The 24,031-nt window shown below is 45.5% G+C and overlaps 2 protein-coding genes across 9 annotated transcripts in view; both read left to right on the top strand.

Annotated features, from left to right (window-relative positions):
• MYO9B (myosin IXB) overlaps positions 1-12,010 on the top strand; it is a 42,071-nt gene extending 30,061 nt beyond the window's left edge. For 4 of the 8 annotated variants that reach the window (XM_066336280.1, XM_066336278.1, XM_066336274.1 and 1 more), the window contains 19 exons: positions 65-1,021; positions 1,536-1,602; positions 1,962-2,092; positions 2,740-2,897; positions 3,006-3,184; positions 3,675-3,773; positions 4,269-4,445; positions 4,921-4,962; positions 5,497-5,608; positions 5,758-5,828; positions 6,274-6,466; positions 6,784-6,912; positions 7,495-7,600; positions 8,275-8,406; positions 9,387-9,510; positions 9,923-9,970; positions 10,445-10,584; positions 10,841-10,968; positions 11,119-12,010. In XM_066336280.1, coding sequence (XP_066192377.1) covers positions 65-1,021; positions 1,536-1,602; positions 1,962-2,092; positions 2,740-2,897; positions 3,006-3,184; positions 3,675-3,773; positions 4,269-4,445; positions 4,921-4,962; positions 5,497-5,608; positions 5,758-5,828; positions 6,274-6,466; positions 6,784-6,912; positions 7,495-7,600; positions 8,275-8,406; positions 9,387-9,510; positions 9,923-9,970; positions 10,445-10,584; positions 10,841-10,968; positions 11,119-11,555 — 3,430 coding nt within the window. In that variant the 3' untranslated portion in view covers positions 11,556-12,010. Of the gene's footprint in view, positions 1-64; positions 1,022-1,535; positions 1,603-1,961; positions 2,093-2,739; positions 2,898-3,005; positions 3,185-3,674; positions 3,774-4,268; positions 4,446-4,920; positions 4,963-5,496; positions 5,609-5,757; positions 5,829-6,273; positions 6,467-6,783; positions 6,913-7,494; positions 7,601-8,274; positions 8,407-9,386; positions 9,511-9,922; positions 9,971-10,444; positions 10,585-10,840; positions 10,981-11,118 lie in introns of all 8 variants that reach the window. The other 4 variants (XM_066336282.1, XM_066336281.1, XM_066336279.1 and 1 more) reach the window with 2 other exon arrangements.
• Positions 12,011-12,372: 362 nt separating this feature from the next.
• Positions 12,373-17,676, top strand: USE1 (unconventional SNARE in the ER 1). Its single transcript, XM_066336497.1, has 8 exons — positions 12,373-12,664; positions 12,822-12,871; positions 13,424-13,502; positions 13,961-14,113; positions 14,323-14,341; positions 15,057-15,087; positions 15,326-15,488; positions 15,698-17,676. Exons 1-8 carry the CDS (start codon positions 12,527-12,529, stop codon positions 15,878-15,880), a joined length of 816 nt encoding a protein of 271 aa, XP_066192594.1. The 5' UTR covers positions 12,373-12,526; the 3' UTR covers positions 15,881-17,676.
• Positions 17,677-24,031: the final 6,355 nt, after the last annotated feature.

Here is a 24,031-nt window from a genome sequence, read left to right as displayed (position 1 = left end):
TTGGTGGGGTTTTTGACCCTTGGGCATTAAAGATTTGTGTTTTCATATTAAAAATTCTTTACAGATACCAGAAAATTGTTCTAGAAAGGCAGGAAGCTGAAGAAAAAAAGAGAGAAATGCAGGAAGATGAAAACAAAGAGGATGATACTAGCAAGGATGAGCAGAGTGAGCCAGCAACAGATGAGCTGCCTGTGAAACAAGAGTCAGAGCCAGATCAAGCTGTTGAGGATGAAGATGAAGCTCAGAATGAACAAGCTGAAAACCTGAGCTCATCTGAGAAAGCCACGTTACCCCAGAAGCACACGATGGAGGGCTCAGAGAAAGTAACCAACAGCCGGGAGAAGCGGGAATCCCGTCGGCAGAGGGGGCTGCAACACAATGACTTGCAGAACAAGCATGCGCTCCTGTCCTTAGAAGGACCATCTGCATTGTGCCCCGAGGAGCAAACTGTTTCCGAAGAGGCCCTGGAAACTTCTCCAGAGCCAGAGAAGGAGCAAAAATCCACAGCACAAGAAGATAATGTCCTTCAGGGAAGCAGCGAGGGAGAGAAAAGTCCAAGTGAAGAAAAAACTCTTTCAGACATTCCACCTTCAAGTGAGATAAAAGAAAGTGGTTCTGTTCCTGAGCACCCACTTGGATCAGAAACAGAAGACATGGCAGCTGATAGAACAAAACCACAAGGGAATCAAAATAACCAAATAAAAGGCAGCCAAAGTTTTACCTGCCCTGAAAGGCCGACAGATCTTGCACTGACTGTTCGTAACACGCTGTCTGCTACTGGCAGCTTTCAGGGCCCTGCTGACTGCTGGGCAGATAAAAACAGGCGGCAGAGGGCAACCAAAGACCTGGACAGCCCCACTTCTTCTGCAATCCAGAGATACGTGGATGACCCAGAGAAGCTAAAGTACAAGAGAGAGAAGTGGAAAGGAAAGAGACAGTCTGATGCTGGCCAGAATGATGTGCTGAGCCAGTCTTTGGATGGAAGGATACGTGTGGATAAGTCTCCTCAGGATCAGCTAGAGTAAGGGCAGCCTTCCTTTCTTTCATTTCACAGAAAACAGATAGCTGTAATGTTTAAAAATCTGTGGACAACTCCTGAAAGCCTGTACATTTGGGCCATGTCATGGGAGCAAATGGAGTTGTGAACAACAACTGCTTTTCCTTGGCTCCCCGTCCTACAGTGAATCTGTATGGGCAGAATGTGTTCAGAAGCTTACAAAAGAGGCAAATTAAAATGGAGAATTAAATTGGAGAGTCAGGGCATTAGTTGAAATAGTGTCTGGAGTTTATTTTCATGTGTCTTTTACTCACTGAAAACAAGGTTTTAGTGACCTGCAGCTTGCTAGTATCATCCCTCTGATATGGCAGGAAATCTGACATTCCCATGCTTTTTCACTTTGTCAGAACATTTTGCATTTAAAAGGGCTGATCAGGGTTCTGACTCAGATGCAGTGTGGATATGTGGGGTATTTAAAAGATGTGAACAGGCCACAAACTTTATTAAAATATATATTTTGAAACTCATCTTACTACAGGAGGAAGGGCAGTTCAGCTTCATTGAGTGACCTCTCAACACTGGCCCAGACTGTTGCCATGAACCAGGTACTGATGCTATTCTGCATATTTATACTTAATTATCATTGTTTATAAATATTAAAAATTTGTGAATAATTGTCTGTAGCGTGTTTCTGCATTCCTTCAGGCTGATTTTCTTTTTGCTTGATACCCATGTGAAAACAATCATCAGGAAATATTATACAGTAACTTGAAAACCTAATTTTTAATAAATGGATCCTTGATCAAAGCATTAAATATACTTGGCTCTTGTATTAGGAAGCCAATATCTGTTGGGTAAAGTGTTTTGTCTTGATGAAGCAAACCTCAGCATTTTAGCTTTAAAAACCATTTAAAGAATCTATGTCACTCAAAATGCAGTTTGTGACTCCTCCTCTCTCCTGTAGCAATCACCAGATCCAATTGAAGAAGAAAAAGGCAACAAGAAATACCCAGTGCAGAAGAAGCCCAGTGACCACTTCCTTACCTCGGACACGGCCGTTCCCGTGCAGCCAGCGAGTCAGCAAGGGGATGCCAAGTAGGGGTTGTGTGTGTGACTGGCCTGGCTTTGAGAAAATGACAAAAAAAAGGAGATTTTCCATTGGTACTTGAGTTGGGCACCTTGAGACTGGGATTGTGGAGAGGCACAAGTTGGCATCAGCTATGTGAGGGGCTGTGTTGCTGCTTCATGTTGCTGTGAGCATGATATCTGACCCTGCTGAGAAACAGATTCTCTGCTTCTTGCATAACACTTTCTGTGAACTGGTTCTTTTTAAAATAAGAACCAACTTACATCTGGGATTAAAGGTTCATGTAGTGTAATACAACACCAAGAGAAAAGCTGAAGAAGCCAGCAAGCATGTAATACTGCTTCCCTGGCCTGCTCCAGCCTCTGGCATTCTGCAACCCAGGGACTTCACGAGCCAGAAGTAATGTTTTGGATATGTCAGGTGTTGTCTGTGTGTGCTGAAGGTAGTGCTCTGATCCTGTAAATACCAGAAAGTCCAGGTGTGCTTTCACATTGTCTTTCCTTTTTTTTGTGCTGCTGAGTTTTTCTGCAGGCTGGGCCTTAAATATTCCCCATAGTTGTGAATCCTGTTGTGGTTTATTGTTAAGAGCCCGTTCTTGTTGCAGAGCCAGCTTCCATTGCTAATGGGACAGACTTGTATCTGCTTTTGTATTCAGGTCTGCTTTCAAAAGCCCTTTGCGTAGACTTTTGGGGAAGAAGCCAGACAAGAAAATTGTTAAGGAGAGTTCTGATGTGATTGAGGAAGGAGATGGCCTCTCCCTCGTGTCTTGTGTCCTCTTTACAGACACAGGAGGAACCCAGAAAGTTTCAGAAGGTGAGTTTGGTGATTTAACCCTCAGCACAGTACATCTTTTCTGCGAGGAAACAAATGCTGCAGAATTCCCTTACCCTGCTTAAATGTACAAATCCATTTGTTTGGCAGGTTCTTTAGGGCAGCCAGGCCGCCCCCAGGCAGGGAAGGAGAGCAGCAAAGCAAAGAAGAACAGAACCATCAAGATCAGCAAGATCTCGAGCGTGTCCCAGAACTGGCGCGCGTCCATGGTTCGGGAGATTGCAAATGCCAACGAGCTGAAACACCTGGATGAGTTCCTCCTAAACAAGGTGAAAGGCTCCCAGCCATGATAAAATTAAAGTCTTTGTTCACTCTGTAGAATTTTAAAGCCTGCTGATCTAGGTGCAAGTTTCTGTTATAATATTGTTATCTATAATTGTGTTATAATTATAAAGCAGAAGGGGATTGATCGGATGGTTTGACTGAGTTAGATCTGCATTAGGGCCCTTCCTATTCTTTTCCTCAAGTTGCTGAATGCATAATATTGCATAAAATATGATACAGGGCATTCATGTTAGTTCTTTGTTTCCAAATGAGTGGGCAGAAAAACTTGTATTAAAAAGTAAGAGTTGTAAGAGAGAGTTCTCTAAAGCCCAGCTACCCAACTCTCCTGTTTCGTATCATCAGCACAATGCATTAAAAAAATGTTGTTTTAAATAATTGGAATGATCACAAATGACTAAGCCCAGCCACTGAAGCTTAACTTTGTTCAGATGTTCATTTTTTAACAAAATCTGATGCAGATGTATTTTTTTCTAGATCAATGACTTACGCTCCCAGAAGTCTGCTGTTGAATGTTTGTTTTTTGAAGCCACAGAGAAGTTCAGAGGAAACATCAAGACCATGTACTCTGCTCCTGTAAGTAGTAAGTCTCAATAAAGGAAAGTTGGCGGGCAGTAAATGAACTGAGTGTGCAGGTTAAAGGCTTGGCCTGCAGCTCTTCAACAAAGCAATTCTTAGCATAGAATTCAGAGCTGAATGTTAGACTCATTACAGTTCTGTTGTAATCTCAAGCAGCCTGCTTTGTTTTCCTTTTCTCATTCACTCAGCCATAAATTTATTTTTAGAAATGGATGGATTTTGCTGTCTTCAGCCTCTTAATGTTGCTGTGTTTAAACACCAAAGAGAGGAGCCAACAGCTTTTCCAATATTCTTCTGACACTGCTTTGTGTCAGCCAAGTGCTGTTGGACAGTGCAGGAGGGAAGTGTGTTAACTTGTTTCTGTCATGGGCTGTTATCTTTGACTTTGATCATGGCTGTGCTTTTTCACCTCTGAACTTAAGTAGATGAAAATATGAAACTGTCTCAACAGTATCAAAAAGGAATGTCTGACAAGTATTTTTCCTTCTTTAGAATGGACAAATCCATGTTGGCTATAAAGATCTGGTGGAAAATTACCAGCTCCTAGTTACAAACCTGGCCAAAAAAAGGGAAGAGAAAGAAGTCAAGCTGGTTTTGAATCTCTTTCTATCCCTTCTGGATGAATTCATCAGAGGCTATACAAAGAAAGAGGAATCTGAGCAGCCCAAGGTATGAAAGTTATTCTGTTACTGGTTTATGGGATGATGAAACACTGTTGCTCTCTTAACATAAGGGACTTGTGTTACCTTAGAAACCTTTTCTGTGGCATTCTTTATTATTTGGGAAACACTTACCATGCACACATCACGTGTAAAACAAATTCTGATTGCTGATACACATTTATGGAACTGTTAATTTTTTAACTTAATATTTTCAGAATCTGAAAATGTGCATTTTCTCTGGTGAAAACATAGGAGTTCTCTGGAGGTTTGAGAGATGGAGTTTGTCATCAGGCAGTGAGCTCAGTTGGTTTTTAGGAAGTTGATAGTGTGAGCTCAGACAACCCTCAAACCAAGCAGAAGCTGCAGGATAGTGTCTCGAATGTGTGGAGGTGAAGTAAAGTCTGGGAAACTCAATAGGGATAAAAAAAGGACCTGCATGTCTGAATTTCAAAGACTAAGTCCAGTTTTGTTTCCCACTGCAGCAAACCAAAGCCCAGAAGAAGAAACGAAAACAAGATCGTGCAGTAAGTGCTTTCTTCTTGCAATAATCCAAGTCCTCAGGTGCAATCACAGAACACAAACACCCTTTGAAGAGCTTGATTTTGTACTGACATTCTGGTTTGTTTTGCATGCTCATTCACTTACCTCCTTTATGAAGATGTGACAATATAAAACTGGTTTTCACAAAGTAGCAGTCTAATTCATGCAGTGATAGGTGATACTCAAGCATTTTCTTGGTTGTCCATAGCTTCTTTTGGAGTAAAGGCTTTCTCATGCATGGGCTGTTTATAAGAAAACAACTACTAAATATTAATAACAAAACTGTAGCTCTTGTATTGTACTGATGAACTTTAAGGCAGCCAGTCAATTATGAAATGTTACAGCAAACTTAACTGCCTTAAGATAGGATGGAATTTGGTTTCAAGGTGAAAGCTTTCAGCTGTAACTGTAAAATAAATGTGAAAATCTGAGATAGGGTAGATGGGTTTATTAAAAAGAATAATAATACTTTTTAAAAAGGAAAAAGAGTTCACTGGTTCCTTGCTGTCTCTCACCAGATTGAAGAGCACAATGGCCACGTGTTCACAAACTACCAAGTGAGCATCCGGCAGTCGTGTGAGCACTGCTCCTCCTACATCTGGCCCATGGAGAAGGCCTGTCTGTGCAGTGGTGAGTGAACACTCCTCACGTGTGCAGACTGCTTGTAACTGGTTGCTACAGGTGGGCCTTGGTGAACAGGCCATATAGAAAGTGGGTAATTCAAGATGCAAAGTGTTTTGGGGGATTTGGATGTTTGTAACAATTGCTCCTTTCTCTAGTTTGCAAGCTGACTTGTCACAAGAAGTGCATGTCCAAAATCCAGAGCAGCTGTACCTCCTGTGGGAAAAAGGTAAGGCCCGTGGATCTGGGGTGGGGTTCTGTGGTACTAGAAGTTGTGCATGCAAAATGCTGCCTTTATTTCTCAGTAAATGAACAGTGAATGTCCAGGCACTGAGCAAAAAATACTTAAACAGTTCCCTCCTCTGTCTGTAGTCAGAGAGGGGTCCTGCATAGAGCATAGGAGGTGATGCTTGAGCTAATTTAGGAACTCTTCTCACACACTGTGTATGCAGTGATAAGGAAACTGATAAGGAAATCCTGCAGTGTGAACCATAAAGCCTCTTTATTGCTGCAGCTCAGGAAATCTGCCTTATGATCAGGGAGAATGTAGCAAGCCAGAATAAAACACTCAGCTTTAGCTTCTGGAAGGATAAGGTGGTTGTAGCAGGAAGCCATGGCATTTCCCAGCCTGGGAAGGGGAATTCACAGTGGGATCACTCCTGTGTCATCCCCAGAGTGAGCAGGACGCGGAGCCGCGGCACTTCGGGGTGTGTGTGAGTGCCCTGACCAGCGAGAGGAACTCGGTGCCCGTGGTCATGGAGAAGCTGCTGGAGTACGTGGAGATGCATGGACTCTACACAGAAGGCATCTACAGGAAATCAGGATCAGCAAATCGGATGAAGGAGCTGAAGCAGTTGCTGCAAGAAGGTCAGGCAGTGTTGTCCACCCTTTGCACTTCATTGCATGATATCAGTTTCCCTTGGAATTCTCTTCTATCTGAAAGTATCTGTCACTTCTTAGTGCTTAAAAACAGTTTTTTGCTCACTGTGCTGCTTTTTTTTTTTTTTTTTTGGCTGCTAAAAGCTGTTTAGTACCTGTAAATTACTTTCTTTTGCCTATTTTTAACTTCCGAATTGCCATTTGGATTCTGTGAACAAGAGTTTTGAATGTTTCTAATCTTATTTCTATGGGGTCTCATTGTGTGCATCAAAGGAATGAACTGCTCTAAACACATTTCTTTCCAGACCCAAACTCAGTGAAACTGGAGAATTACCCTATTCACACCATCACAGGGATCCTTAAGCAGTGGCTGAGGGAATTGCCAGACCCCCTAATGACCTCGGCACAGTACAATGATTTTCTCAGAGCTGTAGGTAGGTTTTAAAACCATTCTTTAAACATTTCTTCTTTAACTCATTCTGTCCTTGGGAAAAGAAATTCTGAAGCTGTGATCATGCTGACTAAACAGCTCCTTCCAGTGTACTTACAAGAATGATTTCAGACATTTTACATAAAACACTTTCCAGGGAATTTCTCCTCCAGCTTACTTGATCTTGCTTCAGGGTTCTTTTTTTATTTTAATGTATCACTTACAGCTGCTCTTTCTCAAAACTGTGTAAGCATATGAATAAGTTTCTTTTTGGGCAGGTGTTTTTTTCTTGTTATTCTGAACCAGATCTGTATATACAGATACTTTAAATCCCTAGATTCTTTTAACTTCAGGGGGATTAAGGGACCATAGACAGTATTGGGGGTCTTAGTGTGTCATCTGATGATTGCTAACAGCAGCAGCAGCATCTGAAAATGCAGGATAATTGCAGTGCCATGTGTACTTGAACATTCAGTTATAACAGTTGCTAAATGAAATGACAGTAAGATAGCAGAATTTAGGAATTTTTAGCTTTCCACTAGCTTTGCACAGCAATTACAGTCTTGTGTTTTCTCCCTTTGTGCAGAACTGCCAGAGAAACAGGAGCAACTCTGTGCCATTTACAGTGTCCTGGAGCAGCTCCCACAAGCAAACCATAATACCTTGGAACGACTCATCTTCCATCTTGTCAAGTAATGAGTTTAATTTGTTCATTTGTAGAGAAACTGATTGTGAATGCTTCTTGGAAACTTTCTAAAGTGTTAAACACCTTTAGTGTCAATGTAAGGATTCTGCTGGTTTAGAAATGAAAGAATTGAAGCTGGTAGTTCTGCTCACAAACAGGTGTGTGTTTACTTCTACCACCTGGTGTATTTGGATCAAACCAGGTAAGGACAACTTTGAAGTCAAGGTAGATTTCAAAGCCTTGGTGAATCATCTGAGCACCAGGATTTAGACAGAGGGGTTTGTAGTGAGGATAAACACATACAAGTCCCAGGAGCAGGGATAAATGCTGCTGGTAAAGGGGCTGCTCTTGCCCAAGGAGCCTGGACACTTCCCAAGAACCTGGGGACTCTGAACATGGGCAAATGAGATTTTTGAAGAGAAGATGCTGAATCACCAGACATACTTTTGAGAAGCTACCAGACTAGCTTTACCTGGGTGACTCCCTCATCCTTTGATACATGAAGCATTGCCTACTTAGTAGATACAAGATAATTGTAAAGCTTCTTTGGACTGCTGTACATACTGAGTGTCCAAGAGGCCTCCTGACATGTTATTTGGAAACTCTGGCAAGGTGTGATGAGGGTGTTTGTATTCTACCAAGGGCTGCTTAAAATCTCGTTCCCTGGATGTTGAATTTCAGAGTGGCTTTAATAGAAGATGTGAACCGCATGTCCCCCAATGCCTTGGCCATCGTGTTTGCTCCGTGCCTCTTGCGCTGTCCTGATACCTCTGACCCCTTGACCAGCATGAAGGATGTTTCAAAAACAACCATGTAAGTTTTGCCAGTCTGAGGAGAAGCAGTGTTTTGGTATGGGATGGAAGGTCAGTTACAACTTTATTCGTATCAAGCTGAGAAGCTGAGCTTCAAGAGTTGTTGAATTCTAGCTCTGGCAGTGCTGCCAATTTATACACCCCTCTCAGACCTTCCACCTGTCTCCATTTTACCAAGCATAAAGTAGGATGATCTCTAAGTCTTAACTATTAGGTTTGTGTTTTGCATCAAGATAATCTGTTTTTCAGGGGGCCTGTACCCTAATCATCTATTTTGCTGAGATACAAGGCATAATAAACAATATGATATAGAATTAAGGTATAAACAATATGATATAGAATTAAGGTGTCTCCTGCATACTTGAAACCCCCTGATGATCTCTTCTGCGTTGTGCTTTGAATTGAAGAAGGTTCTGTCCTTGACCCTCTCTCTTCTCCTCACCCTCCAGCGACTCTGGAACCCTTCTCTCTCTGAGAACCCTTCACCATCCTCACTGCATACCTGGCCTTGCCTCTGCCTCCAATGAAAGCAGAGTTTGAAACATGACAGCTTTTTATAACTTCTTACTGACCCCTGGGGCCATAGAGGTGGAGAAGGGCAGTTGCAGGCTCGTTGTGTCTCTGCCAGCCTGTGCCAGCACAGGGACAACAGGTAGAAGCAGCAGGAGCTTTTGGCAGCCATGGCAATGTCTGTCTGCTCACCACTGTGTACAGCCAGCATGGGAGGCTCTGGTGACCCCAGGAGGAACACGTGCCATTACCTGTCACCATTACCTGTCCTGTTGTGCCTGCTGTGTTGGAGTCTTCACCCCATTACTGTGCAGTGCTGCTGTGAGGGATGGGCTGGCACGCTGTGGTTGCACTCCAGCCATGTGTGTGTGACAAACACCCCCAGGCCAGGAGCAGCATCCCATGCCACCGTGGTTGTTTCAGAACCTTCATGGGATGAGGCAGCTCAATAAGCTCTTACCTTTCTCACAGGTGTGTAGAGATGCTCATAAAGGAACAGATAAGGAAGTACAAGATAAAAATGGAAGAAATCAGTCAGCTGGAAGCAGCAGAGAGCTTCGCTTTCCGACGGCTCTCGTTGCTTCGGCAGAACACGGTAAGTGTTGAAATAAAACACCGACTTCTTGGGGAGGGAGTGCTACTTGTCCTGTCCATCCATTCAGTGAGTCTAAAATCAGCTGGAAAAAAACAACTGCCTAAAGCTGTAGGTAGGAGCTAAATATACAGCTACACTGAAGTTCTGATAAATGAAGGGTGCAGGGGTGGGAATCTGCTTTTGTACTGGTCAAAATCTATTCCCATGTATTTCTGTCAGTGGAACTAAGATTGAGTGTCTGACATAGCAAAAGTGTTCCTTCACTCCAGAGATGGCTGGTTTGCAAAAAATATGCTGCCTTCTAGGAGGGAAAATACACTTGCTCTTTGTTTTTGTTGTACTGATTAATACAAACCAAACTGTGTCTGATCAGAGGCTGCATATAGTGAATTTGGTCTCCATCTCTCTCTAGCTCTGGCCTATAAAACTTGGGTTCTCTTCCCCTTACGAGGGGAAGCTGGTATGTACAACTGCCTGGCTCCAGTGCATGGGTTTCTCTTATGGTACTCTTGCATGACTAAAATACTTACACGGGTTGTAGCTCAGTTTTAAACACTCTTCTGAACAATTGGGACTGCATGTACTGGTGCAATTTCCTCCCCAGACTGCATGCAGGGCTGCTGGCCTGTTCTGTCATCACCTGGTATTTTGTAGACACTGTATATAACTTACATTGGCTGTAATAACTCACTCATTAGGTGACTACTAAAACTAAGCTGAGCCTGACAGATAAAAAAAGGTAACAAAATCCTGGAAATCAGGTGAATAGGAAATTTTCTTTAATTTTTTGAAACATTTGTATGGATAACTAACAGCTCTTCATCAATTCCATCAGCCTCTCCTTTGACTTACTCATTTTGTCTTCCACTCTGAAACTTGGGATGGGTGTAGCTGCTTGTGACTGACAAGAGTTACATGGGAATCTTTCTTGCAGAGTAAAAGCTCTCAGGTCAAAGGAAATGACAGTGGCACCTCAGAGCTGGACTTGGTGCATGAAGAGGAGGATGTTTCTGAAGCCAACAACCGGGAGAAGGAGATTCTCATCGATCGCATACAGTCAATAAAAGAAGAAAAGTAAGTCCCACTTCACCTGGTCTGGCCATGCCCTTTGCACTTGGAGACAACACAGGTAGTAAAGCAGGATACCTTTTGTCCAAAAGGATCTAACACTGTTCTGTAGGCCTTTATGAGAGGAGAAAGGAAAATACAAAGCCCTAGCTGAGAAAAAATACTATGGGCATTAATAGTTAATGACTACGTGCTTTACCTCTGAACATGAGCTGCCTAAAGGTGCTTGTGTCAGAGGTGCTGCAGCCTGTGTTTGATGCAGGGAGGACATCACTTACCGCTTACCTGAGCTGGACCAGCGAGGCTCTGATGAGGAAAACGTGGACTCGGAGACCTCTGCGAGCACAGAGAGCCTGCTGGAGGACAAACCAGGCCGGATGGATACCGAAGGTCAGTATTAAGGTAGTAAGTGCTTTTTTTTTTATTCTATATCTTTCACTGCATACAGCCAGGTGACCAAACATTATCTGGTCACAGTGGCTTGTATCAAGTTACATTTTAGGCTTGCTATCAGTCTCTAAGTATCTTATTTCTTTAAAGCAATTATTGGATTACACTGCCGTGCTCAGAGCTCCAGCATGCCTGCCAAAGACATTTGCCAAGTGCCTTCTCTCCCACAAACCTCTTCAAATTCTTACACCGCATCCCTGGCTTCAAGGCGCAGATACTCTGTAACACTGTGCAAGAATAAAGTGCCCCGTCGAACTCCAGTGATGCCAACAGCAAACATAAAACTTCCTCCCGGGATGTTCAAATGTACAGAGTCGCAGGAGGAGATTTTCGCTAAGGAAGAGTCTCAGATGGTGCAGCGGAGGGAGCAGCCCGCGAGGCGGACTGACAGCATCCAGTCGGTGTACATTGCACAAGGGGCTGCTCTGGCCCATGCTCAGGAACTCGGGGATGAATACGAACCCACAGCAAAGCTCAAACGCAGGTTCTCAGACCCTTACTCTCACATTCCCTGTGTGGAGAAGTGAAATTCTTCAGTTCTCTGGACTCTTCTTGAAGTTGACCACAGCTTTGGCTTTAACCCTTTGAAGGCTGTGAACTTGCTCATGGTCTTTTAAAGGGCTGTGGGGGGAAGGCAGCCCAGAAATGAACAGTACTGTAAGGGTTAAGCAAGGTTGTTTAAAGCAAATATTCTCCACTTTAAATTAAAACCTTGCAAAGAAAGTAAAGCTTAATGTTGAATAAAGTACATGGGTTAAGTGCACAGGAAACAAGTCCCCCCATTTCGCTCCCGTGCCTTTTCCATTTGCCTTACAATGGACTCTGATGGGACCAACAGTGAGTTTAGGTCAATGTATGTTGCCTTAACATTTTGTATGACAATGTTTCTCTATGGTTTACAGAACCGTTAATGTGGTAATAGCCTGAACTTAGACGAACATTTATGAAAACGTTTATTAAAATATTGCACTTTTAAAAAATACATGTGGTACTCTGTCGATATCTGCCTAACAAGCACTTTATTTCAAAGGAAGCCTTTAATCAGGTTACTGTTTTCATGAAGTACTGATGAAGGACGGGGAAAGGAGAAGAACTAACGCGGCTGCGATGTCGCAGGGGAGGATTTTGGTGCTCCTTTAGCAAAGGCGAACTCCCATGCTGGGTGAGCTGTGCGGAGCCGCCTCACCTGTGTGCCCGGACACACCTGCGGGCGAGCTGCGGTCCTCCATCAGCGCCTTGAAGCCGCGGCCGTGCCCCGGCCCCTCACAGCGCTGCGCCATGTTGGAGTGAGGGAAGAGCTCAGCTCGGCCACAGCAGCCACCACAGCGCTGTCCCAGCGGCCCCGAGCCGCCGCTGCCTCTGTGCCTGTGCGCGGGCGTTGGGTTTGGGGCGATTTGGGAGAGGTTTTCGGGTTGGTTGTTTTTTTTATTTTTTAAATAAACCGGGGCGGTCACGGCCCGCCCGGCGCTTCCCGCCCCTCCCCGCGCCCCGCCCCAAGATGGCGCCCGGCGCTGAGGCGAGTTCCGGTGCCGCCATGGCCGCGACGCGGCTGGAGCTGAACCTGATGCGGCTCCTGAGCCGGTGTGAGGCGCTGGCGGCGGAGCGGCGGGACCCCGAGGAGTGGCGGCTGGAGAAGGTGAGGCCGCCGCGCCCCTCTCGCCTCTCTGCCCCTCGACACCGCGTCCGGGGCCTCAGTAACTGAGCTGGGGAGCGCTGTGGTGTTAAACTCACAGCCCTGGCCAGACCGGCTATTTGGTTAATGCTGTCGCTTAAAGTGCTGTTTTTGCCCTCAGTATGTGGCTGCTCTGGAGGACATGCTCCGGGAGCTGAAGAAGCAGTCCAGGTGAGCGCTCTGAGCCTCTAGGTGCCTGCTGTGGGTTTGTGCGTCAGGGAACACGCCTTCAGGGTGTGCCAGGGGAGGTTTACGTGGGATACCAGGAAAAAGTCATTCACTGAAACCGTGGTTAAGCACTGGAACGAGTCGCCCAGGAAAGTGATGGAGTCACCATCCCTGGAAGTGTTCAAACAGAGAGCAGATGTGGCATTTTGCAGTATGGTTTAGTGGGAATTCAGTCGAAGGTTGGACTTGATGACCTTGGAGGTCTTTTCCAATATTAGTGACACTTTGATTTGATAATCTCCTACCTGTAAGTCAGCCATAGCCCACAAACACCACGGCAATGTGTGTTTTCCTGTGGAAATACCTGTGCCCTGGGCCCTCCCTGCCCTGGAAAAGGTGATTTGCAGAGGGTTCCAAGTATGTTCCCAACCTGGGGCTATTTCTGCTTCTTTGAAGAACCATGTAGGGTTCTTACAAAAATCTATTTGAAAAGTACAACAGTAGGAAATGCTGGTAACTTTTGGTTTTCATCTTACTATCTTTGAATTGAAATAGCAAGCCAGCCCCAGAACTGCTGAATGAATACTCTCGCAAAGTGGACTTCCTAAAGGGACTCCTAGAAGCTGAAAAATTGGTAAGATCTACTAGTTCAGCTTGAAAAGACTCCAGTATTCTGTGTTTATAGTCATCTGTTGTCTGGTTCCTATGCTTACTTATATCTTGCATCTCAAAATAAGTTGTTAAAATCTTGTTAGGCACTCCTCGTGAAAGCCTGAATAAATATATTGTATTCATATTTTGTCAAAAGGTGCTATTGTGTGAAACTTCTTTTCAAAAGCAAAGGATACATTGCCTACATCCTTCCCACTCTGCAGTGAGATGCAGGGGCAGGGACTGTCCCTCAGGCCTGACACCTCTCTGGGATGGTCACAGGTGCACCTGGAGAGGTGTGAAATGCCAATAAAGCTGGGTTTTACTCAGTGAGGGGCAGTCAGTGCTGCCGTTCAGGCTGCTTCACTGTTGGGAAGCAGCAGTGGGTCACACCCCAGAGTGTCATACCTGTGACTGTTCCCTGCTTCTCCCCACTCCCAGCCTTCGTCGACTGAAAAGGCTCTGGCAAACCAGTTCCTGGCCCCCGGGCGCACGCCAACCACGGCCAAGGAGAGAACCCCGGCCACCAAAACTGTCCACCTGCAGACCAAGGCGCGCTGCACGGGCCAGATGAGGAGTGAGCTGCTTGGCACAGTACGTTCAGTTCACTGCTGCTTTGCTGATTTACACATTGTCCTGCTTGTGTTCAGCTGCCTCGGGTGGCTGTGTCTCAGAAGTGTCCCAGGCTGGGTGGGAAGTTACCTCTTTAAATCCTGGGCACGGGCAGTCTGCCAGGCCTGCAGGGCTGTCCTTTATTACTGAGCTTTTGTAATCTGTTGTTTTGGTTCTCTTTCTCCTCCCAGGACCCCCTGGCTACTGATGGTAAGTTTGAGCTGTTGTTTCCTCTAACTAGGCAACCTGAGTCTTACAGGGATGGGAAGAAGGTGATCAGGTGTTCAAGATTTCCCAAAGTGTACTTTTAATTTAGTGCCTCACTTCTTTTCAAGGCAGCAGATTTTAAAAACAAATTAAACCAAAAACCCTGGTAGATGAAAGCAGAAGTGTTGTTATCAATGGTGGCAGGAACTTACAGGAAGCTCTTTCTGTAGCATTCATGCAGAAACAGACATTCTAATTACAGAATTAGCAGGGGCAATTTATTGTTGCTCCTGTTCCCTTCTGCTCTGAGCAAACCACGTGATCCTGGGTGCTTTTGAGTAGGTGTTGTTCAGTTCCTCTGGAATACACAGCCATGTTATTCACGTAGGGAGCTGGGAGGAATTAATTTGATGTTTCCATGGCTACCGTTAGAGCAGCTGGAGCTGGGCCAATCTAACGTGTCCTGAAAGAACACCGAGACACAGGGGCTGAAATCCTGCCCTCAGGGATGTGATTCAGCTGGGGTTTTTCCCCTCTTTTGATGTTGGGTGTCCTCTTTTCCCTGCAGAAAGCAGGTAGGCATTTGGCACCTATATTCCTTAGGGTAGAGGCTAAGTAGGATTTGGATATCCAAAAATCCCGTACAGGAGAATTGTTTTTTCAGCCTGAGATTGCATGGGAATTTATGACATGCTAAACACTTATTTTATTTTTCCAGATTCTGAGGAGTTGAACATAAGGAAGCGAAAGTAAGTCAGAATTTCTCATTCCAGTGCTTAGTGCTTTGGGAACTGTTTTCCCAATGACCTTTAAATCTCAGACATGCTTTAAATTGGGTGAAGTGTCTGCTCATAGAAACCAAAATATAATGGCTTTAGCTGACTCAGTGGGCCATGTTTTCTTGTAGAGATATAAAACCTGGGGAAAACTTGTGAGATTGACCCACAAGGAAGTGTAAATCCCGTTTTTTCCCTTGTGCTCTTGCAGAGGCCTCACATCAGACGAGAAGCAGTCGGCAGTGGAGCTGGATGCTGTGCTGCAGCACCACCAGGACATGCAGGAGAAGCTGGCTGAGGAAATGCTCAGCTTGGCTCGCAGCCTCAAAAACAACACTCTGGCTGCCCAGAACGTGATCAAACAGGACAACCAGGTAGTGCATGTTCAGCTGTGACCCCCTCATTTTTGCAACCCACGAGGTTCAAGTGCTGATTTGTGAAATCCTGTAGCTCAATTCCAGGTGGGATTGGAGTGGTGAGACTGGGGCAATACCTGCCTGCAGTTGAACCTTTTCTCTCTTGGAGGAAGCTGCCAGACCTGGCAGCTGTGAGGCTGACACTGTTTGCTCTCTTTGCTCCACAGACCCTGTCACACTCCCTCAGGATGGCAGACCAGAACTTCGAGAAGCTCAAGGACGAGTCCGACCGCCTGGAACAGCACGCCAAGAAATCCGTCAACTGGCTGCTGTGGATAATGCTAATTGTAGTTTGTTTTATATTCATCAGCATGATTCTCTTCATCAGGATTTTTCCCAAACTGAAATGATTGTGTTTCATTTTATTTAAAGCTGCCTGCAGTGCAGTAGGAAAGCTCAGCTGGTGTGAGAACTGTCACAGTCAATGTCCGTAAAGAGGCTGTCCAAGGCTTACCTTGTATCTCCTCCCTGTGCAGGCAGTGGAGGGTTTCCTGGGGAAGGCTTTCCATACTTGGATACTGGTTTACTTGGTGACTGTTGTTGCCTCTTGAGAGGAGACCTGAGGTGATGATGAGAATTTACACTGATCTGCTAACAGGTTCTTTAGTGGATAAATACAGTCATTTTTAATGTGGTTGTGACAAATGTTATGACTCTTAAAAGGTGTTTAGTCAATATAAATTTATATAACAGTTGAAGTCTTACACTCTTTCCTGTCTTCGCAGCTTTTCTGTACTGACCTAGGAGATTGCTGCCAACAGGATATTTAATTTCAGTTCTGTACATACACAGCTGCAGGTGTAGGAAGAGAATTCTGTTGTTCAGGTGCTTGCCTGGCTCAGGTTCAAAGTATCAACAGGTAACAACTCTCCTCAGGCTCACCTTTTTACCAGATGGGCATTTGGGACTTTGGACTTTACCATCTTCTCCAGTTTAGACTTCCTGCAGGACTGGAGTTGCTTTCTGTGCAGTGTTTGCTTCCCTTTTGTGTGTACAAATGTTCTCACTTCACATTGTTGTGTTGATGCCGTTGCATGAAGGAAGCACCGTGACCCTGCCACCTTTGAACTGTACACACAGTGCTGCAGGTGGCACAGACTTCACCTGTGCAAACATGCTTGCACTGGAGGATGAGGGCAAAGGAAGGTAGTGTCTTCCAAATGGAAATTATAATTTTAAAAATGTTCAGCCTCTCTTTTTGAGCAAATTATTCCGGTTAAGTGTTGCCTTAAGAGTTCCCTATAATAAAACAGAGAAAAAGTAAACTCATATTTTTAAAACATTGCTGCTGTTAGAAAAACTTGGAGACTGCAGAGTTTGTGTGACAGCCTTAGAGTCTCTGTAGGTGCTTGTGATAAGCTGAAAGCAAAGCCTTCTGCATCCCTGCTGGTCAGTGCTCAGGTGTGACCCATGGAGGAGGTGAGGGGCAGCAGGTGAAATCCCAGCTGTGCTTTGGTCTGGAACAAAACCATGGGCTGTTCCAGGCTTGGCTGCTGATCCCAATAGCTCCAGGACAAGGGATAGTGGGGCAAGAGCTGTTTGGTCACAACTGGTTTCTTAGAAACATGCAGCTCCACTTTGAACACATCCCAAAGCACCAGGCTCTGTGTCAGAGCTGTGCTCTCTCCTGTACAAACCCATCTCTGGTGGTAATGAAGACAATTAACATCTTTTACACAACTTATTTCTGTTCATTTAACATGATGTTTGCAATGTAGTATGCCACTCACTTATGGATTATCAGATGAATAATTATATTACAAGGTACAGCTTTTCATTCCAGCTACTCAGATATCTGCAGTGTACTCCTGTTGTACTTACTGTGAATTTAGAGAAAATTATAATTGTAGCAATCAATTTATGGACCTTTCTACTTTTCCCAGTTGTTTTTCTTCATCTCTGTATAATGTTTGACATTTCACTGTGCTTCGTTAGTCAATGCTGTGTCACCAAATTATTTTTCAATTCTAATTGTTTACTACTTTCCCTGCAGGCATTTCAATGCCGAGCTCTTCTCTTGAAGGATAAATGTGATGCTGGAATGGTTTTTGTGTGTGAGATTTTGAGATGCAACATTAATGCTTCATCATCCATAACACTTTGTCTTTATTACTTGAAATAAATTATTTTTTCCTATCTTGCAAAAGATTTGGTGTGTCATTACAGACAAGTTTAAAACTGAATTTTGCTATCAGCAAAATGGGTTGCCTATAACTTTCTGGCACTTATAAATTAGGAAATTTTTGATTGGAAAGACATGAAAGGGAACTGCTAGTGATAGCTTGTCTCCAAGAAAACATTCACCCCTCCAAGTCTCAGATACAGATTTACAAAGAAGCCTGCATGGAGTGGGTTCAGAAACCACTTAACTTTTGACCATTGACATTTCAAGGATGTTTCTTATTTTGAATGAACAGCCAGGAGTGAACCCTGTAACACCTTTTGTTATCTGCAGTGGCCGTTGAGCACTGAGCCTCTGCTTCCCGGGGCTTCTCTCCCAGGTGGAAGAATGTTCCCTTCTACCTCCAACCCAAGGGCCCCACTGCCTCGGCAACCCCTGCACATAAGGGCTGGGTTGGTGTCTTTGCTTTTCTCGAGTTCATTTAGCAATTGCAGTCATTCAACACCACTTTGAAGATGGGAGCTGGTGCTATTTAGAATAAACAATGACTAAGGGCTTTGTGACATTTCCCAAATGAATGACAGTTTTTATTTTTGGCTGACCTGGGGGGGGTGGTGGATGCTCTACTGCTCCAGCCCTCAGCTCCATTTTGTCGCACATGGCTCTGTGCATCTCTCCACAGAATAATATGTATAGAATATGTATAGAAATGGCCTTCTGTGAGAGTTGCTTAACTTTCCCAAAAGCTTGGGAAATCCAAATGGGGAGATGTTTATCAGGCACGTGGCTGAGCCTTGCTTGGCTTCTTGGCAGACTACCTGCTTTGGGAGAGCAAGGAGCATTAAACCAAAACCCTTTTGGAGGCTTGGGTCACGTCAGGCCAGTGGCTGCAGGGATTGGAGTCTGGCAGCAGCAGTGCCTCTGGATCAGGCCCAGCTCTTCTGGCAAACACCCTTGGTGGCAGAGACTCGGAGTGTTACAATGCTCAGTGTTGAGCAGTGTCCTCACAGCCAGATGGGATGTGCTGGAAGCATGTTCCAGCCTCACAGGCTGTTGGTGAGGGTGCAGGAGTGGCAGGAGCAGAACATTGGGTATAATGGCTCCTGTGGCTGGGCAGTCCCAGGTGCTGGGCACATGTTCCCTTGGGTTTTCTTTGCACTTTGTGCATCAGACTTGAGAGGCTGTGAGCAGCTTCTCCAAACTGGCAGCAATTCTGTCAAAAGGGAATATTCTATAAAGAGTGAAAAGGAGGGAAAGGGCAGAGCACAGTTCTGCTCCCAACTGTTCCTTTTGTGACACCAAGTGCCACTTCCCTTCTCATTGTCTGTTTGTAAACCTGCCGTGAAACATCAGGATGGAGTTTTATGATCTGTAGTTGTGATCTAGATTCTTTTGTGAAAGAAATTGTTCCCTGTCAGGGTGGGGAGGCCCTGGCACAGGGTGCCCAGAGCAGCTGTGGCTGCCCCTGGATCCCTGGCAGTGCCCAAGGCCAGGCTGGACAGGGCTTGGAGCAGCCTGGGACAGTGGAAGGTGTCCCTGCTGTGGCAGGGGCTGGAAATGGAATGGGCTTTTAAGATGCTTCCAACCCAAGCCATTCTGAGATTCTGTGAATCATAAAAACTCTAATGACAGTTCTAGAGCAGCTCAGAGCAGATACTCAAATGTCGTGGTCTGCAGCAGAATTCCTGATGTAATTCCCCAGTCCCAGGGCCTGGCATGGGGCCGGGCTGGGAGCTCCTGTCCTGACCTGCCCCACTGCTGGGAATCCGTGTGCACTCACCGTGTGTCCCACTGAACGGGAGTGACATTAAACGCCAACGGCGCTAAATCAATACCACCCGTCACATGATGCCACCGTGACATTTCTGGCATGAGCGCTCCCTCTAATAGGGGCTGGAAGTGGGAAGCAGCAGCGGTTAGTGAATAATGGATCAGATACGGCTGATTTGTAACATTTACAGAGGGAGGGCGTGTCTCCCAGCGACAGAACAAACCGGTTATCAAACGGGAACTGGGAGTTCTGGCTCGTCCCAAAGGCAAAGCCTGAGCAGCGTGGAGCGCAGAGCCAGGGTTTGTGAACCCCTGGTGCTGCCCAGATCGTCAGCTCTCCCTCCAAATTAGACTGGATCAACAAAACCAGGCATTAGTGTCAGGAAATAACCAGAGGAGGAGGGGCTGGGGGTGAGCTGTGGATCAGAACTGGTGCAGCCAGTGGCTGGGCTGGAGCCCAGTGTGGCCGTGCTGGGGGCAGTGACGGGGTGGCTGATGGACAACAGGGAGCCTGGCAGCAGCTTGTGCAAAGCACACCTGGGGCTGCCTGAGGTGACAGGCAGAAGCTCAAGGGAAGGATAGAGGATGGAGGATGAGGAGGCTCGAGGGGCTGAAAGCAACATCTGCCTGGCTGTCTCACATCTGGGCCCTGCTCGCCAGACCCAGGTGGGAAACGCTGACAGTGCTTTGGTTTTTTCAAGTTGAAAACTTTGATGCCGAATGAGAACAAGGATATTCTGACAAGGAATTAAAAATAAGTCAAATATTGCATCTGCCTCTGTGATGCCCAAAATTCAAACTGCACAAACCCAGAAACTGGACCAAAAAAAGCTAAAATGAGGCAGTGCTGCAGTTGGCCATGAAGAGCTGGAATTTGCGTCCTTCATCTCCAGGGTTTTTGACCTGCATGTAGCAGAGAGATGCCCTCTGCCATTTTCACCCCAGCCAAAATTTGTATTTGCTCATGTAACAATAGAATTTTCCAGAAGGATCTGACTGTGTTTCCTGTTTCAAGAGTAAAAAGCTGAGAATTCTGTCCTTAGCACATAAAGTGACCGGATCTCCATCCTCTGAGCCTTCTCACTGGGAAAAGTCACTTATCGGATTTGGTGTGGACGGAAGGAAGGGTAAGAAAGGAACTCTGTCAATCCATGACGTGAAATATTTTATATTAAGAGATTTGGCAAAGGGTTTCGTGTGACTCTAAACAGGATGAGATAATTTTCGAAGGTCAGCTCTTCTGTACTCTCAGCTTTAGGTTTAGTTACTGAGAAGTCAATCAGTCAATCCCGTAAACCTTCACAGCAACATCCTGCCAGTGATGCAGAGACTTGGCTGTTGTTGGCTTCAACAGCAGCTCTGCTGCATCTTCAAAGGGCAAAAGGCTGCATAACGTGCAAATTGCCTGGTGAGAAATGTGTGAGCAAGAAAGAGTGCCTGGAAAATCAATGGAAACAGAGCAACCCGAGCCATGGGGTAACTCTTTACCCAGGCAGTTGCAACTTCTTGTTAAGAGAAGGCCACAGTGAACTGGTGGAGCAGAAAGTGGGAATTGTGACCTCAGCTCAGTCTCCAGGCTACTGTGTGGCTTTGGCTCCTGAACTAGCTTACAAGCAGTTTAGTTATTAAAACAGAATCGGTACCAATGAACCTTCTTCGTGAGTCAACTGCTCCTTTTGGGCACAAAGTTTGTGTTCCTTGACTATTCCCAGGCTGGTTGATGAGTGAGGAACATTAATTTGTATGGCTAAAGACACAGTCTAAAACCCACCCATGTGTTCCAGCATATAGAGAAAAAGATGTATTTGGTTTTTGAGGTGTGAAGCTTTCAGCAAGCTCCATGTGTTGGTGGTTGGGAGCTGAGCTGGGTTCTCTCTCCACAGACACTTGTGACAGTGCAAGGATGTCACTGCTGCAACATTCAAGCTGCTTTACAACGTCATTGTCCCTACCTGTTTGTGCAAACGTGTCCTGCTCCAGGGGTGGGCTTCCAAGGACTTCAGGTCTGAGCAGCACTGATCTGTAGGGAAGTTGGTACTCACAGGTTGGTTTGATGTGGAGGTATCTGCAGGACAAAGCAGTAGACTTTGGACAAGGGATGGAGGGACAGGACACAGGGAATGGCTTCCACTGCCAGAGGGCAGGGCTGGATGGGATATTGGGCAGGAATTGTTCCCTGGCAGGGTGGGCAGGCCTGGCACAGGGTGCCCAGAGCAGCTGTGGCTGCCCCTGGATCCCTGGCAGTGCCCAAGGCCAGGCTGGACAGGGTTTGGAGCAGCCTGGGACAGTGGAAGGTGTCCCTGCCATGGGAGGGGTGGAATGGGATGGTCTCTAAGGCCCCTTCTGACCCAATCATTCCATGATTTAAATAAGGAATGGATCAAACCAGAACAAATAAGCCTTTGTAGAGTCAAACAGATGGATACAGTCTATGACAAGTCTCTCTGTACTTGTTTTCTTAGGAGGATTCAGATCTGAGCCCCCATGGTCTGTGATTGTCACAGTTTATAGCAGACACTTACCCCTGCTTATTTCCAAGTTATTTTAACTAAAGCATAAAACATCAGTAGTGGAGAGAAAGAAATGTGACTGTTGCCAAAATTTAATATATCAAACTGGTGATTTTAGTAGCTTCTTGAATCAAGAATTAAAGAAAAGCCTGCATTGCAGCTATTAGAAAAAAAAAGAAAAAAAAAAGAGTAAGCAGGTGTTGGCTTAGTTTCTAAGCGCCCACATCGCTCCTGTTGGTTTATCTGATTGCAAACCAAGTGCACTGTAGCGTGATGAATATGTAGCAGTGAATGTATGGGAAAGATGCTGGAAAGGTTGCACCCTGATGTTCTTAATCAGTAATTAGAAACTAAAAATAGTATTTTAAGGAAAGATAATAAATCTGTAGCCTTTAATCCTCACGTGCCAATGTGTAAGCTGATATCATTATTACATGAAAGGCAAGGGGAACATAAATGAGTAAGCAGGAGAAGGTTGCTGTTACAGTCACAGTATAAATTCCACACAGCCCAAGCTGTCCAGGTGATATTTGGCTCTGTCTGTTCTATGCAAAGTCTACAGTCATAAAGCGGGTTAATTTGCAAGCAGAGAACGCATACTTTAGCTGTTTATTTCCATTCCTTAACTGCCCTTACTTCCTGAAGCAGTCTGGAATGAGTGGGGTTCCAAGTCTCTCTCCACTTGTCAGCTCAGGGCAGCAGAGTGGATTTGGGAAAAAAAGGACAGAAATGGGGGAAATGCCTTCCCATGACTGGTTCTGATGCACCAATGGGCTGAATCCTGTGCTGTGCACACACACATCTGCTGTGCTGATGACAGAGAAAGCATCCCCCACTTAAGCAGAGCCTTTCATCTCAGCATTTAAATAGTCTGCAAATTCCAAGTTATTGTTGCACAGGTACCATCCCAGCTAATCCTGCTTATGCTGGTCGAATCAGGCTGCCAGCCTTACCCTGTCCAACAGGGAAACCTCAAACAACGTCAGGAGGTGAATCACACCGGCAGAGCCTTGATTTCCCTGACCAGCCTTCCTCTCATTCACACTGTGCTGTGTCCCTGGGACAACTGCAGAGACTCTTTACCTGAAAAAGCAGTGCAAAGTATTTTAAACAGGGTAAATTCATAGTGCAATTCAGTGTCCAGACAAAGGCACGGAGGCACAGTGACCTGCTGGTCACCACTGGTTTGCCCAGGGGTCCTTAATGTCACACAGAAGTGAGAGATCTTTTGTAAGCTAAAGATGGTGGGATAAAAATTTTAAAGCATTTTTGAATTTAAAAAAGGCTTTATTCCAGCAGTTTATAACTAATTTGTCTCGCAGAAATGGCTGAAAGCAAGAGCCAGATAAAATTACTGGAAGTTGCCAGGAAACGTTCTGTCATGGCTTAGTGTGAGTGCAGCGCAGAGATGATTAAAAAAGGCACCAAATGGTGAATCCCACTGGAAAAAGAACCAGAAATCTGCAATGGCTCTTTGGGTTCTGTGATACTGAAAGCAGAGGCAGTGGTAGATGATATCCTCATCCCAAGCTCTGTCCAGCTCTGTGGCAATTTGTCCTTTCCAAGAGGAGGAGGAGGGACATGGGCATGGCCAGGGCAGCAGCCCTGCTCTCAGCCTGGGCTGTCAGCACTGGGGACAGAATCCCAGAATGGTTTGGGTTGGAAGAGGCCCTTGGAGACCATCTCATCCCACCCTTTGCCATGGCAGGGACACCTTCTACTGTCCCAGGTTTCTCCGAGCCCTGTCCAGCCTGGCCTTGGGCACTGCCAGGGATCCAGGGGCAGCCACAGCTGCTCTGTGCCAGGGCCTCACACCCTCCCAGTAAAAATCTTTTCCCTCATCTCTCACCTAACCCCACTGTCCTTCCATTTGAACCCACAGTGAGGTGAGGCTGCTAAACTCCTGCGTTTTACTCGCTGAAAGCTGCCGGGGCCACAGCGGCTCCTTGGGCAGCGCCAGCAGGACTCACAGGCGCCTGGATGGGGGGGCAGAGGGATGGATGGATGGACAGATGGATGGCTGGACGGAGGGGTGGATGGATAGATAGATAGATAGATAGACAGATAGACAGATGGATAGATAGATAGATAGATAGATA

This window comes from Sylvia atricapilla, chromosome 26, assembly GCF_009819655.1.
Source record: "Sylvia atricapilla isolate bSylAtr1 chromosome 26, bSylAtr1.pri, whole genome shotgun sequence".
NCBI classification, from domain to species: domain Eukaryota; kingdom Metazoa; phylum Chordata; class Aves; order Passeriformes; family Sylviidae; genus Sylvia; species Sylvia atricapilla.
This window is presented reverse-complemented; position numbering and strand designations above follow the sequence as displayed.

Excerpts from the sequence above, each read along its gene's own strand:
- USE1 (XM_066336497.1), top strand. The coding sequence starts at position 12,527 with ATGGCGCCCGGCGCTGAGGCGAGTTCCGGTGCCGCCATGGCCGCGACG. Across the intron at positions 12,665-12,821 it reads AGGAGTGGCGGCTGGAGAAG|TATGTGGCTGCTCTGGAGGA; the intron begins GTGAGGCCGCCG and ends TTTTGCCCTCAG. Across the intron at positions 15,489-15,697 it reads TGATCAAACAGGACAACCAG|ACCCTGTCACACTCCCTCAG; the intron begins GTAGTGCATGTT and ends TTTGCTCCACAG.